Below are 16784 nucleotides of genomic sequence, written 5' to 3' on the forward strand. Positions count from 1 at the left end.
ACTGTAGCAGGCTGAAAAAATGGGGGTAAATTGTATTTGTTTTAACACATTTGAATTTAATATTATAAAAATACAATACATATTATATATTCAGTTTATTCATTCGATATTTTTAAATAGAACAATTCTCTATATATTATTAAAGAAATAAAAATATACACACATTAATATGATATATTATCCATTAATAAGAAGTCAATTATTTAATATAAAATATTATTTTTTATATTATTAGTACAATTTTTCGTATCCGATATAAAAATCAATTCATATAAAAACGCTAAGTGAACAAACTGATTATTTATATTTTATTTATTCATATAAAATTAATATTTTAACATAAAATATTATTCTTCCCTCTTTAAACATATTCATTTATAGTTTACATAATTTTATATTTCATTTATTTGTATAAAGTTAATTTTTAATATAAAATATATTATTCTTTCGGCTTTTGATGTATTTATTTATTTTTTATATTATTTTATATTTCATTTATTCATATAAATATAATTTTTTAATATAAAATATTATTCTTCCGGCTTTTAATACATTCATTTCTTTTTTATATTATTTTATTTAATATTAAAAATATTTTTGTATTTATATAATATTTTTTACAAATATTATTGTAATTGTATTATATTGTACTAATAAAAGTATATTTGTTATTTTTTTTTCTTAATTTGTACTTCGTATAAATATAATATTAGTATTCAAAGTTTTATACGTAAAAAAGAATAAATGAATACCTAATTAAATGTAATATTTTTTAATCATTGTATATATTAGATTGTGTTAATGTATATATACATCTTTTAATAATCCTTATGAAAATCATTCTATTAAAAAACATTTGATGAACAAACCTAAAATAGCTATGTAATATAATATTAACATTTAATGAATACAATAAAAATTGAAGTGTGTTTTGTTTAGTATTTTGATTTAAAAAAATATATATTATAAGTTACGAGTAAATGTATTAGTAATATAGAAATATAGAAATTTATATTTTATCGTATTAAATTATAAAATTTTTTTATAAGTTAATAGAGAATATATAAATATATTTGCTTATTATATTTTTTTTACAATATTAATTGAAAATTACATCAGAAAAAATTATCGAGTGAACATATTTAGGGATATTTAGTTTTGATTTGAATATGAAATTTAGAATTTGTTTATTCATAATTTTTTTCGAAAACGAATCCTTTAGTGTGTGTATATATATATTTTTTAAAATAAAATATTAAACAAATAAACCCTTAATTTATGTAGCATTTTCATATGCTAGTTTGTGCTCAATAACCAATTTATTTTTATTAAAAATCAAAATAAAATAATATATTATTTAAAATAAAAAACAAAGAATTACAAAAATTCCAAATCCAAATGGTGTGTGAAGTCCCCGTGCACCCTCCCGCACCCGAGTACAACTAGGGGTAACAAAATATTCGAAATCCGAAAATTCAATCAGAATCAAACTCAAATTTAAAATTTGGTTCGAATTTTTCGGATTTTCGAATTAGATTGGATTGAATTTTTAACAAATTTCGGATTTTCGGATCAAATCGGATCGGTATACTTAAAATCCGAACCAATCCGAAATACGAAATATAATATTTTAATATTATTTTTTATTATATATATTTAATATTTTATTAGAAAATATTATATTTTAATATAAAAAACTGAAATTTATTAATTATATTTTAATATATTCAATTTTAATATATTATATATATTTAATAATAATAAAATATAAAAGAATTTAAAAATTTTAAAAATAATAATAAAAATATTTAAAATTTCGAATTTTTTGATTTAATTTGAATTTTTTAATTCAATTTTCGGATTTCGGATTTCGAATTTCGATTATTTCAATTCGGTTCAAATTGATTTTTTCAAAAATTTCATATTTTCGAATTGATTGGAATTTTGTCAAATAAGAACCGAAAATACGAATGCTAAAACCCTGATCCAGAAGATTCAAAATCCGCCGGACCAATCCCCCGCCCAATATTATAGTGGTCTCTCCGCCCCTCTCTCCTCTCCTCACTGCTTCTTCGTCTGTTTCTGCAACCGCTTCCCATTCCCCTTTTCGGATTCCGTTGCCCTTCCAATCTCTACCTCCGATGCCGTCGCAACTCAAGCCACAACTTCCTCTCGACGCCGACGGCGTTTGTATGCTCTGCAGAGTGAAGCCGCCGAGCGAGGCGACTCTCACTTGCGCCATGTGCGCCGCTCCCTGGCACCTCGAATGTGTCGCCGTCGTTCCCGACTTGGGGTTCCAGTGGCAGTGCCCTGATTGCTCAGGGGATGGGCTCGACGGCGCTCCGGCGCCCACGGATTCGGAGAACAAGGATTTGTTTGCCAGGATTCGGGAGATTGAAGCGGATGCTTCGCTGTCGGATAAGGAAAAGGCGTGGAAGAGGCAGCAACTGCTGTCCGGGAACACGGATGGAGAGAAGGACGGGGAAGGGGAAGTCGGCGGGGAGAAAGGCGGAGATATCTTGGGAGTGCTTGGGGACAGCTTTAAGTGCTCGTATTGCATGGATCTACCTGAAAGGCCGGTTACGGTAAGATTTGTATAGGATCGCTGAATGATTTGGTGGTCATTACTCGTTTTTGTTTTACCTTTTAAATTTATAAAGTATGTATTTTTTTAAAGAACTTTTACAGAGATTTGTGGTTTATTTAATTGTATCTCGTTTTGATATTCAATCTCTGTTCTGAAACTCAGACACCATGCGGACACAATTTTTGCTTAAAATGCTTTGAAAAGTGGATCAAACAAGGAAAGAACACTTGTGCAAAATGTCGCGGGATCATTCCCAGGAAAATGGCTGTTCAGCCACGGATTAACTCCACCCTTGTATTTGCTATAAGAATGGCAAAGCTGTCGAGCTCAGTCACTACTGAAGCGACCCAGATTGTTGATCGCTTTGTGCATAATCAAGACCGTCCTGATAGGGCGTTTACCACAGAAAGGGCACAGAGGGCTGGGATGGCCAATGCTGCCAGTGGAAGAATTTTTGTCACTGTCCCAAAAGACCACTTTGGACCTATCCCGGCATATCATGATCCAGAGAGGAATCAAGGGGTTTCGGTAGGAGAGTCTTGGGATCTTCGAATGGAGTGCCGGCAGTGGGGTGTTCACTATCCTCCTGTAGGTGGCATCAGCGGAAAGGCACACTATGGTTCTCAGTCAGTGGTAATTTCAGGAGGATACGAGGACGACGAAGACCATGGGGAATGGTTTCTCTATACTGGAAGGTATTGTTGCAATCTTTGTTAATTTTTGTCCTCGGTCATGAGTATTATGGAGGATCTTGTTAAAGATATTGTCTAAACTTCAGTGATCTATTGTTGATCCAAAGTCATGGTTATGTTCTGCAGCCAACATTATCTCACATGATGGTAAACATTTTGAGTTACATTTAATTCTGCGGCATAAAACTTCTCTATTCTACTGTATCTTCTTCGTCGTATATGTACAAGTTTTCTGTATGCTCTTGTATTGTGATTGTTTTATTAATACTGTTTGACTATATAGTCTTTTTGTTCATTAGGGTAATAACATGCTTTCATTAAGAAGATATTAATTTTGTATCCCTTTTCTGCGGATGACAGTGGTGGAAGGGATTTAAGTGGAAACAAACGTACTAACAAAGAACAATCGTTTGATCAAGAGTTCAAGGACAAGAATCAGGCTTTGCGTGTAAGTTGTGAGAAAGGATATCCAGTTCGCGTTGTAAGGTAATGCTTGCTTTTATTTAGGGTGTAACAAATTATATATTCTAAGTAACAGACATGTAGTTTTTAACTATTGACTTACTTTACTCTAATTAGAAGTGAAGGATGTATGAAGGTGTGCTCAAGTGCACTTAGGAATATTAGAATGGTTTTAAACTAGTTAACTTTAGAGATTGACTAGTTCCATATGATGCCATATGTGCAATGAAACATTCCTTGGTCAATGTGTATGTTCACTATCAAATAAAACTTAATTTCTAACTTTATGATAAAATATTATTTATAAATAAGCCGCTTTTAAAATTCTGTTCAATATTATTTAATTAAACATACTAAGATAATGTTTCATTCACCATTGAAGACGTGCATCCAAACTAAGTACGTTATTTGAGAAACATAGCAGTCATATATGGTAGAAATTCTCATTTAGCCATATGATCACATGTAATCGCTTTGTTGTGGATTGCTAGCTTATTGTTGTTGTACATCCTATCTATCTTTAATCATTTTTTCTTTTCTTTCTACCGATTTTGGAAAATAATTTAATATCAGTTCCTTGTCAACTAGTAGTCTGTCTCTGTAGTTGCTCCTATGTCTATAATCCACATTCCTATGTTTGGCCTTTGATCCCTTTGGTGATAAATTATGACTTTATGATAACCAATGCGATTGATCCTATCTTTTTGGATGATGTTGATGATTGCAATGAGTGGTTAAATAGAGCAACATAAGAAAATTAAAGGCTTGCCAAAGATGAGTTAGTTTTTGGTGATGACTATTTAATTGGGGGAGTTGTTGCTACATTGTTGGAGCTAACGAGCCGGCTCTCTACAATAGGTAACAAACAACATTAAAAAAGGAAACAATTACTATTTTAGTTCTAAAACGTGGAAGGTCATCATGCAATATAAAGAAAAATAAATGAAAGTAGATGAAGTTGAATGGAAAGAATACATATACAAAAGTAGTGTTGTGGAAAGAAAAAATGAAGACTGATACTGTTATATCAGTAAACTGTTGGTTGCCAACTGTCGCTATCTGACATTCCAATCTACCGTCTTTCCTTCGATTGTGTGTGTGTTATGGTATCTAAAAATAAAAATACTATGATATACAATAAATGCCCATACTTAATGTATTACTTAGATTAAATAAAAATATGAAAGGTGCTTTGAATAGGCACATGACGGATTCCTTTATTACCTCATATGTACAAATGAGTAGATAGAAAACTGCATGAAAAAAAAAAAAAAAAAAAAACTGCATTAAGTTATGAGATTCTTAAAATTTATATTTAAAAGTATTATGAAAATTCTACAATGTGTTTTGGTTGTAATAGTGTTGATGCTTGGTCCAAACACTGCTAAAATGAAGGAACTTGGTATTAGTCATGAAGGTGTTCTTTTATACTAGAGATTTTGCACAGCACCTTGTTAATAGCTTACCAGAATTATTTACTAATCTTATCAACCCATTAAAAAAAAATATTATGTACTCACATTTTTCTGAACAGATCAGAGAAAGACAAGCGGTCTTCTTATGCCCCAGAAAAAGGGTATCGATATGATGGAGTCTACCGGATAGAAAAATGTTGGAGAAAAAAGGGAAAGCAGGTAAACCTTTTTCCATGCTACTGCATGCTTTACTTCTTAGCAGCCCCTTCTTGTAAACTTGTATTTTTTGCTTCAGGGGTTCATAGTCTGCAGATATTTGTTTGTGAGATGCGACAATGAACCGGCGCCCTGGACAAGGTTCTGCTTCTTGCTAGTGTGCTGCTACTATGTTATATCATATATGTAAAAGTTCTATTGATTCAACCATTTACTGATTCTGGCAGTGATGAGCTTGGGGATCGGCCAAGATCTTTGCCAGTCATCGCCGAGCTAATGAAAGCAATTGATATTTTTGACAGGAAGGAAAGTCCCTCATGGGATTATGATGTGAGTTAACTTTGTGTTTTAATTGTCTTGAACTGGTATGAGGGTCCATAAGAATATTATTTGCTGCACAGATATAGCAAAAGGGCAGCTAGCATGGATGTAATGACCAATTTCTAAGCCTTTAAATGAATTAATTACGCAACAAAAATGAATTCTCTTGCTCTATATTTGTTTGTTTAAAGATGCTTGATATATCTATAGTATTAAAATTGAGTTTAAATTCAATATGTAATATACTTTCTTCACATTCTTCTGGCCTTTTTTATTTCCTACAGGGTTTTTCTTTAATTATCAATCTGATCATATGTATATTTTGAGCAGCAATTATATAATTATTCATTTTATGTATTTTGGTGATTGTAGGTGGGGGAATGTTCCTGGAAATGGAAAAGGCCACCACCTCGTAGTGAAGAAAAAGTTGTCACTAGTATTACTGAGGAAGGCCAGACTGCGAGGAAGGCAAGGAGGAAATTACAAACTGTTTCTGTCGCAGAGAGGCTTCTTAAAGGTTCGAAATCTAGACTGCCACATGCTAGCACATGACGAGCATACAAATGTGATTCTATTATTGATTCAGTGTTTCTCAGTTTGATCTGATTGGTGATTTGTTGGGTCTTACTTTTTTTATGCATGAATGTGAAAGTATATCCCTTCAGTTCTCATACTGACATAGCAATATTCTTATATGTGTTTGCTAGTTTTAACAAGTAAATCTTCATATCTTTTATACTTATTGACTGCTCGCATGCAGGTTTTAGTTGCCTTATTTGCCACAAGGTGTTGAGCCAACCTCTGACAACTCCTTGTGCGCACAACTTCTGCAAGCTTTGTCTCCAAGATGAATTTTCCGGCCAGTCGTTTGCAAAAGAAAGGGTCTGCCACAATGGAAGAAAACTTCGGTCGCAAAAGAATGTGATGAAATGTCCAGCATGCCCAACTGATATATCTGAATTCCTCCAAAACCCACAAGTATGGTCTGCTAACAATTATTCTATCATTTTTGGGGATTCCAATGTTTCTATAGTAGCATTGCTTCTTGTATATTCCAACAGGTTAACCGGGAAATCATGGAGGTGATAGAAAAACTGCAATTGGAAGTTGACAAGGATAAGGAGAAAGCTGGCTGCTCATCTGCCGAAGAAAACAATGCCGCCACTGAGAACAATAACTCAACACCAGAAGCAGATGCAGCTAACGTATCAAATGAAGAAAGTTCGTGGAAGAGAAAAAGCAGCAGCACATGTCACCTTGCCCCCGAGCATGAGGAGAGCGAGGTTTCCAAGAGAAGTAAAGTTGGCGATCCTGAGACTGTGATTGAATCCCATGTATCATCGTTAGATAATCCTACTGGCTGTGAAACTGTCTCAGAGGCGACCCCAAAAAGAGGCCGTGGCAGACCAAGAAAAAATAGTTCACAAAAGGGAGCACCAAAATGCACAACAAATGGAGTGATCAATAAGAAAGCTCCAGAATCAGCCGAGGGTGGAAATATTTTCCCTGCAAGTCCTTTGCATCTTAGGTAACCTTTTCTCTACATGTTAGTAACTTTTGTTTAAGAGTGGACATTCCTCTGTTATTAAACATTCTTCGAACATGGAAGTTCATGTTCTGTTTGAGAGCCAATGCGGCCTGCTCAATTTTCAAACATCCTCAGATCATGGAAGTTCATGATCTTCCGAAGGACTATTTAATGCCTGGATACATGTAAAATTACGGTTGTGTCATTGCCAAAAATGGTGGTATACAGTTTACTGTCTATAAATACATACAAATTGCAATTTTGACATTAAAAAAATTGTGTCATTTTCGATATTGCTCTGATCTGGAATGGTTTCTATTGAAAAAGATAAATGTTGAGTACTTACATTCTATAATACCCAGTAATAAATAATAAAAACAAAAAATAGAAAGAATTGAGGTAGTCATTCTTCTCCAAAATTCTTTTTTTTGATCTCTTCTTTTAAGGTAAGTGAGATTAATATTAGATAGATGATATCTTTTAATTTTTAAGCTCGAACTATTGATATTTTTCAAAATTATTTTCAAATGGGTTTACCCCTTAAAAGTGTTAGGTTTTGCAATTTTTTTTTAGAAAGTTGATTATAATGTCTCCTAGGGCTTATGTGAAGATTATTATATTATTTTAAATTGAAAATCGTAGAATTTGTGGAATGGGTTTGAAACCTAGTTTTGCCTTAACCGAGTTATGATTTTCTTTTTTGGGAAAAGATTTATGCCTATTGGGATGGACAGATTATTCGAATGTTTATTTGGCGAAATAAAACGGGATTATAATGAACTTGTTGGATTTTAATATTCCACTTTTTGATTGGTTAAATTTTGGCAATTGAAACATTTTGAGTTTAAAGCTTTGTTTTTAAAATTTGCCTAATAATATGTTGAGTATTGAGCCAAATTGGTAATTGAAACTACCCGTCGAACCCAATCAACTCGTCGATCGTTTGGATGATAAGGCATAGCCTTCCACCTCTGTGTCTTGCAAACGCGTAAGGGTATACCGGTAGTTTAGCTGAACTAGCTAACCTTAAACTAGAACCCGAATGGGCTAGGTCGAGGGATCGAAATGGCGGGTTTCCTATTTGGGTGATTCCGAGGTGCCCGTCATTCACGATGAAAAAGGTCTTTGGACCGTCATCCGTGATGGAGGGATGAATTGCGTACAATCCCTTCTTGGTATGTTATATTGGAGACTAGAGGGTTATGGGCCGTTTGGCGCCCCTCGCAAACTAATAAATAAATTGACTTACGTGTACTTTGGGCTTCGCACCCTTAAATACATATTGTAGAATTTTCTTTGAGGGTTGTAACCCTATGCTTGTTATGTGTAACTATGTGATGTGTCATACAAAGTAATAATGTTGAAAAACAGGATCGAGCCGGCTCTGATTAAGGCCTAGTGGAGTTTTCTTTGTGATGTGCTCATCACTATTATTTGAGAATGAAAATGAGATATAAGGGAGGTGCTAAAAGACTCGTGGTTGTGAGTTACCCGTATGTGATATGTATCATCTTATTCAAATTATCTCATTCAAATGATTTTGTAGCATTATATCTATTAATTTATCTTCGATTAATTGCGCTTACTCAACCGTTGTGTTGACCCTCTTTTTACAACCTTTTTGTAGGTGATGATGCTTCTGTTATACCTAAATGATGCATTCACGTCATATGATCCATTGGGAGAATTAGAACTACTTTACCTTCTAAAATGCTTTTGAAATTCATTAATTATGTTTAAGAACTAATGTCTTTTGAACTATTTCCAACTTATGTTTTTTTCCTTCTCGAACTTTATTTATTTAATTGATAAGCCGGTGCGCCTTAATTTTAAATTCCTATTTAGTTGTTTGTATTTATTTATTTTAGCCTTAGTGCCACAATGTAGGGTTAATTGGTTGATGAACTAGCCTTCCGGTGTGGCGTGGCGGTGACACTCCGGTTTGAGTCGGCCGGGGTGTTACAGTTGGTATCATAGCTTAGGTTAAAAGACTCATGCTTCTTGATTAATAAAACATGAAGATTTCGAAATTTCTAAAATCAATTAGATCATGGGCTTAGTCGGGTTTGGGTGCATTCATGGCATACATTGTATTTTATGTTTCTTCCGTGTGTTTATGTACCTTGGTTATGCTATTTGATTAGTTAGAGCTTATTAGGTCTAGTCTCGATTAGCAAGATGCCCCCTAGGTGTGCTCGTCAGTCTTCTGTGGCACCTGATTCTGACGAAGAGGTTGAGAGTAGACATTCCCAAAACCCCGAGCCTCCAATTCAAAGTCCCGTTCGACCTTCAGATCCGACATTGGAAATCTTTCATCAATCTATTGGACAGTTCACTCAGCAGCCCCGAAGTGCTATGGATGCAGTATTACCTTATAGTACTCCGACTTTCACTGGTCAATTGGACGCGACTATTTTGGAAGAATGGTTGGATCGTCTGGAGACGATATTTGAGGTGGTGAGATGCCCAAAAGGAGAGAAGACTATGATAGCCGCGTATTACTTGGAAGGATTGGCAAGTAAATGGTGGAATAATGAGAAGGCTTCTGGGAGTAAGCTAGTTGGATTACCGTGGAAGGCCTTTAAAGGGATGATAAGGTCGCGCTTTTACCCCCCACACATTCAGAGAGCAAAGGAGGATGAGTTTAGTATATTGGTGCAAGGTAACGTGACGGTGGAGGAGTACTTCACGCGTTTTAATGAGGTGGCTGCCTATGCTCCGGATTTGGCGGCAAATGATCGATGTAAGTTGATGAGGTTTGTTGGCGGGCTAAACCGAGACCTTCAATGGTTCTTGGCTGGTTTCAGTGTGACGACCCTTCAGGAGGCATACGAGAAGACGGCTAACATTTATCGGGACTATCAGATATAGTATAATGAGCGGAGGGATGGAATCCGCAGGGTAGATAGAGGAAAAGGGAAAGTCAATGAGAGTTTGAAGAACCATCAGCGAGAGGATCAATTGGAGAGGTTCCCGGGTATGCCTTATGCATCTCACCTTAAATTCACCCCTGGAAATTCGAGTAACAGTCATGGCGGTCCGATTGTTTGTAGCCGATGTAGAAAATCTCATCCCAAGTTCGTTGTGATGGCCAGCCCGTCACTTGATATTACTGCCATGAGCCGGGACATGTCAAGAGGTTTTGCCCCAAGTTAGTTGGAGCTCCGAATGCAATTGAGAGGGCTCTGGTTCCGCAGCAGCAAGGACGTATGCCACCAGTGGCACCTCACCATGCGAGAGGAGGAGGAAAGAGTAGCCAGAGAGGTCACATCAATGTTATGACGAGAGGGCAAGCTGTGGAGAACCAGGAGGCATCATGACTAGTACGTTGGTTATCGAGTAGATGGACTAAAAAGTTAGAATTAGATTCTCGAGTAGGGGCTTCGGTAGAGATTATGCTACCTTCAGGAGAGCTAGTGCCTTGTAGTTGTCTTTTCGTAGGAGTGTCAGTCATGATCGGAGACATAGAATTTCCTACTAATCTTTTGAAGCTTAAATTGGCGGAGTTGTTTGAGGTAGCTCCAGACATGCAGATCGATTTCGAGGACGAAATGTCCTAAAGGGGGAAGGATGTAATACCCGGTAAAATAATCGCTGAAAGTTCGCCGGAGTCCAACGCCGGAGTCGGACAATATTATTTTGGGCCTAATTTATTTTGGGCTTTTAGTGTACGAAATTACGAAATTGGGTTTAAATTAGGAGTAAAAATTGAGTTTGGATCAATTTGGGCCCAAGTAGGATAAAATAAATAATAAAGGCCCAAGTCTTTTATATTTAATAAAATATATAAAAAAATAATAATAAAGAAAAAAGACAGAATAGAGGCAGCCAGACGCTGCCAGCCGCCAGCCCCCTCTTCTTCTTCCTTGGAGTTCTTCTTCTGCAAAACTCTTCAGTTTGGTCTCTTCAATTAAGGTAAGTAGCATTAATCTTAGATAGATGATATGTTTTAATCCCTAAACCCAAACTATTGATATTTTTCAAAATTATTTTCAAGTGGGTTTTCTCTACAAGTGTTAGGTTTTGCCAATTTCTTCTAGAAAGTTGATTATAATGTCTCATAGGACTTATGTGAAGATTATTATATTATTTTAAATTGAAAATCGTAGAATTTGTGGAATATGTTTGAAACCCTAGTTTGCCCTAACTGAGTTATGGTTTTCTTTTTGGGGAAAAGATTTATCCCTATTGGGATGGACATATTATTCGAATGTTTATTTGGCGAAATAAAATGGGATTATAATGAACTTGTTGGATTTTAATATTCCACTTTTTGGTTGGTTAAATGTTGGCAATTGGAATGTTTTGAGTTTAAGGCTCTCTTTTTAAAATTTGCCTAATAACATGTTGACGATTGAGTCAAATTGGTAATTGAAACTATCCGTCGAGCCTGATCAACTCGTCGATCGTTTAGATGATAAGGCATAGCCTTCCACCTCTGTGCCTTACAAACGCGTGAGGATATACCGATATTTTAGGATAACTAGCTAACCTTGAACTAGAACCCGAATGGGCTAGGTCGAGGGATCGAGATGGCGGGCTTCCTATTTGGGTGATTCCGAGGCGCCCATCATTCACGATGAAAAAGGTCTTTGGACCGTCATCCGTGATGGAGGGATGAATTGCGTACAAACCCTTCTTGGTATGTTATATTGGAGACTAGAGGGTTGTGGGCCGTTTGGCGCCCCTCGCAAACTAATAAATAAATTGACTTACGGGTACTTTGGGCTTCGCACCCTTAAATACATATTGTAGAGTTTTCCTTGAGGGTTGTAACCCTATGCTTGTTATGTGTAACTATGTGACGTGTCATACAAAGTAATAAGGTTGGAAAACCGGGTCGAGCCGGCCCTGATTAAGGCCTAGTGGAGTTTTCTTCGTGATGTTCTCATCGCTATTATTTGAGAATAAAAATGAGATATAAGGGAGGCGCTAAAAAACTCGTGGGTGTGAGTTACCCTTATGTGATATGTTTCATCTTATTCAAATTATCTCCTTCAAATGATTTTGTAGCATTATATCGTATTAATTTATCTTCGATTAATTGCGCTTACTCAACCGTTGTGTTGATCCTCTTCTTTCAACCTTTTGTAGGTGATGATGCTTCTGTTATACTTAAATGATACATTCACGTCATATGATCCATCGGGGAAATGAGAGCTACTTTAGCTTCTAAAGTGCTTTTGAAATTCATTAATTATATTTAAGAACTAATGTCTTTTGAACTATTTCCAACTTATGTTTCTTTTTCCCTCTCAAACTTTACTTATTTAAATGATAAGCCGGTACGTCTTTATTTTAAATTCCTATTAGTTGTTTGTATTTATTGATTTTAGCCTTAGCGCTACAACTTAGGGTTTGTTGGTTGATGAACGAGCCTTCCGGTATGGCGTGGTGGTGACAGTCCGATTTGAGCCGGCCGGGGTGTTACACATTGAAATATATTTTGAACTAAATTTTTATTCATAAGTTTCAACTATCTTGCATGTAATACCTTGTAATTCATTTGTGCATAAAGGGATCATATAATTAGTATACCAGCCCTTTGTTGTGCATAATAGAGATCATGTCTCGTGAAAGAAATTCTATAATTTATTTTTCGTTATAATTTGCATACTTATCATCTATATAAACACTTAACAACGCAATCGAAATTGATGACTATGAAAAGCATTGACACAATAATCTCTGGCAATATTTTGTTTCTATTTACCGGTTATCGGCATCTATGCTAAATTTACTCTAACGAGTTATGGTATCAGTTATGATTAGTTGACAGCTAGTTATGGTATCCTTGGAGTTGAGCCGGTGCTAGACCAGCTTCCCTGTATGGATAGAGATTAAGGCTTTGTTTACACAATACACTTTCACTCATTTGACCCTATTCATTTTTCAAAAAATATCACATCAAATATATTTTTCTTTCACAAAACATCAAATCAAATATTAACTTTTGCTTCTTTTTTTTTCAAACTTCCATAATTCAAAAACCTAATGTTGAGATATTTTAGATATTCAGTTTTAGATTTAGTGGATTTATATCTAGATTTGATCTTCTTCATAAATTAGATTACTTAGATTTGAGTCTATCGAGTCTGTTTTGTATGACCTATATATAGGCTCCTTATTTTGATGATAATAAGACAATCTTATTATTTTCCCCCAAAATTTCTAACATGGTATCATAGCCTATTTTTCTCATGCCGTAGATATAGCCTACCAACCCGTGTTTCTCCGGGTACATTCAACCTGGATTGTACCCGGAGGTCTCGTAATTTTGAGATCATGCCTTTGCAAGTTGTCTTTTTGCAAATCTATCTCGTCTCGTCTCCGATCTGTCATCTGTCCGCTGCTCGTCTGTTATCTGTGTGCAATCTAAAATCTTCGCTTCTTGTCTGTTGCCTGCGAGTGATCTAAAACGATCTGCCATATGTCTGTTGTGTTGTCTGTCTGTTGCTGCGTGCGATCTGTCATCTGTCGTTGCATGTCTGTTGCGTGCGTGCGATCATTTGAAATGCCTTTTTCTTCACTCTTTTCATTAATCCTCGCCTCATGGGCCTGCAATGAACCCATCAGTTCATCAAGTGAGAAATTTGTCTTAGTCCTTAGACTCCTCAATCGCAGTCACAACATGATCAAACTTTTGAGGTAAACTTCGTAGTACTTTCTCAACAACAGTTTGATCCTTTATATCTTCTCCATATCATCTCATTTGATTAACAATTGTCACAACCCTTGACAAAAAATTTTGCACAGATTCATTTCCTTTCATGTGCAGCGTTTCAAACTCCTGCCGAAGAGTTTGAAGTTTCACGACCTTCACTTTTGATGATCCTTGAAGCTCAATTTCTAAAATCTTCCATCCCTTTTTGGAAGTATCCGCTGCTGCAATTCTTGAGAAAAACGTCTCATGTACGGCTTGTTGAATGAAAAACACTGCCTTTGAATCTTTTTTCTGATTTTCCTTCAATCTGGCCGATCGTCTAGATTGATCCATTCTCTACTGTATCCATAGATCTTGAGATTTAAATAAAGTCTTCATTTTATGCTCCAATACTCAAAATTATCTCGACAGAAAATAGGAATTACAGGTTGGCGCACTTAAAGAATTCCCATTTGAAGCCATTGTGAATTCTCTTAACTTGGCTCTCATACCAAATATGTTGGGAATTTGAGTAATTTGAATAAAGAGAGAATATAAAGTAATCCAATTGAATGATATATTTACATGACACAGGCATACAACTTCTACTAACCTATCCAAACGTTGTGTATGAAATAACTACCATAACTTACATATTCAAAAATTCAAATAAATAAACTGCATAATTACTAATTTAATCCTAACAAATTGAATCACATAGCTTGGCTTTCCTTTAAAGGTCAATTACCTCAATCCTGCATGGGAGCAAGATCAACCATTCAGTTTTTGCATCTCTTAGTTTTGACGGTTGAGAATCAAAAGTGTTAGCGGGATGTTAACAGTCAATAAATGCCAACCTTATAGAAGCTCAACCAATGCCTACAAATAGCAGTTGATGTCGATCATTTGTAACATTCACCATTCATTTCACATTTTTTACCAACTCTGAAACACGAGAAGCTTAAGTTCTAAAAGCTCCAAGTCATTTCACAGGACAGCTGACACTAATCGCGATAGGAGTCATGAGCCCGGCCACACACCCCATTTGCTTTTCTTCATTTAGATAGATTTACTTCTTGATTAATGTAATTCTCAGATTCCAATCCTTAGTAATTAATAAAGTATATTTATTCCCTATCTCATTAATATCCATGGATGAAACATGTATAAGATAACTAGTTCATGAGGTGGCCCACGAACTTTAATTAGAAAAAGGATACAAGTCATCTGGTGTAATCTAGTTAGAAGGTTCTGAGTGGACTCAATGGTACTAGATAGACCCAAGACTGTATATACACTAATGTGAAAGTTACCCCTTGATCTCGATTTGACTTACAAAATATAGTAATTGGTAGATAGTAATTGCAACGGCGAGTAAATAGCACACAAGGTCTATACAATCACTCTTATGTGACATTTTCCCGCTTGAAGTATAGACATATATCTTGAACATTTTCACTCATGGGAGAGAACCTTTCCCCTTTTGATATCCCTTATTTAATTAACACAATCTTAATTTAGTAATCCACATCACAAGGGAACTTCACTCAAGATTCAGGAACCCTCATCCATTATTTCATTGCATCGTAATTACATAATGCTATTCCCGCGCGATCCACCGGACTCCCCCACAATTACTTCAATTTCTGAATTAACTTTTCTTAGTGTAATTTTAGCTCAAAACAATTCAATCCCTATTCAGCGAGCAGAGAAACTCACATGAGATTCTACTCAAATTTTTCGTCAATATTAAATTCTCTGTGATTGACGAGAAACTTACCGGTTAATATAAGAAAAAATAAAAAATGAAGATACTTATTGGACTAAAATACAACACACTTTTAATTCTCCATCAGGACCACTCATATTTATGAAATTCATAAAAAATAAAATAAATAAATAAATCCATCAGAAAATTCTGGTGCATTGATGACAAAACGCAAAACAAGGCATAAGAATTGACTAACGATAATAAGATTAACTAACAACAATTTAATTAGGTTGAGAGAAAGTGTTGTAGTCCTGGAAAAAAATGAGGTATATATATTTGAATATATTAAACAGAAATTTAGTGGAATTACCCTCATTTGTAAGAAAGCTTATTGTAGCACATGCCCAAGTGAAAACATGTTGAACTTTGTTGAGAGAACACCAGGTGAAGAAGAAATCGGAACAAAATAGATGAGGTGGTCACGTAAGAAAAACAGAAGAGACTATACTGCTTGTCCATGGTCACGTCAGGTGCTAAAAATTCCTACAGGGGCTGTGTGTGGTCATGCCTAAGCAAAGCATCATGTGCTGCCTCACCAAAACTTTGTCCCATTATGTTACTATCCTATAATTACAGACACTAGTAGTTGGACTTGAATTATTGTAACAACTATTGGAAGCTAAAATCCTGAATTACCAAATCAAGCTAGAATCTTCTCTAAATATAAATCTATCAAGCTGAATTTATAAAAACATATCAAGAGCTCAAATCCAGATTCACATAAATGCACTTGAAATGAGTTAAGGACGAAGATTCAATTGAAGAAGCATTGATAAAATCAAGCTCAAAAAATTCCTAGAACTAAGAACAAACATAAACAAACTTTGTGAAAAGTAATGCCATTGGAGTCGACAACCCAGCTGGATGGCTTCATGCACCCCGCACTAAGAGAAGATGATATGCGAAGGGCTACGCCAGGTTCATGATTGTATTTGTAATATGATCACCAATTCGCTATTCATTATTACCAATAGCTATATTAATATTATAGACTTTATACAAATGGTTTTATAAGAACTTTCATTTATTTTTATTCATTAAATAAACCATTCATAATTACTATATGATAAGAAAGGCTCCACAACTTGTTGCTTTATATGCTTTCTATTGTCTTTCCTTGACATGAAATTGATACAATACTCAATTAGG

At 35.2% G+C, this 16784-nt stretch overlaps 1 protein-coding gene across 1 annotated transcript; it reads left to right on the forward strand.

Moving 5' to 3' along the window:
• The first annotated feature begins 2026 nt into the window (after nt 1-2026).
• LOC127240949 (E3 ubiquitin-protein ligase ORTHRUS 2-like) lies at nt 2027-7458 on the forward strand. The gene is made up of 9 exons (XM_051259824.1): nt 2027-2585; nt 2750-3282; nt 3640-3765; nt 5276-5375; nt 5452-5513; nt 5600-5702; nt 6066-6210; nt 6454-6671; nt 6755-7458. The coding sequence occupies exons 1-9, from the start codon at nt 2142-2144 to the stop codon at nt 7223-7225; spliced, it is 2202 nt and encodes a 733-aa protein (XP_051115781.1). The 5' UTR covers nt 2027-2141; the 3' UTR covers nt 7226-7458.
• Nucleotides 7459-16784: the final 9326 nt, after the last annotated feature.

This window comes from Andrographis paniculata, unplaced genomic scaffold (assembly GCF_009805555.1).
Source record: "Andrographis paniculata isolate CXL003 unplaced genomic scaffold, ASM980555v1 Contig80END, whole genome shotgun sequence".
In the NCBI taxonomy this organism is placed as follows: domain Eukaryota; kingdom Viridiplantae; phylum Streptophyta; class Magnoliopsida; order Lamiales; family Acanthaceae; genus Andrographis; species Andrographis paniculata.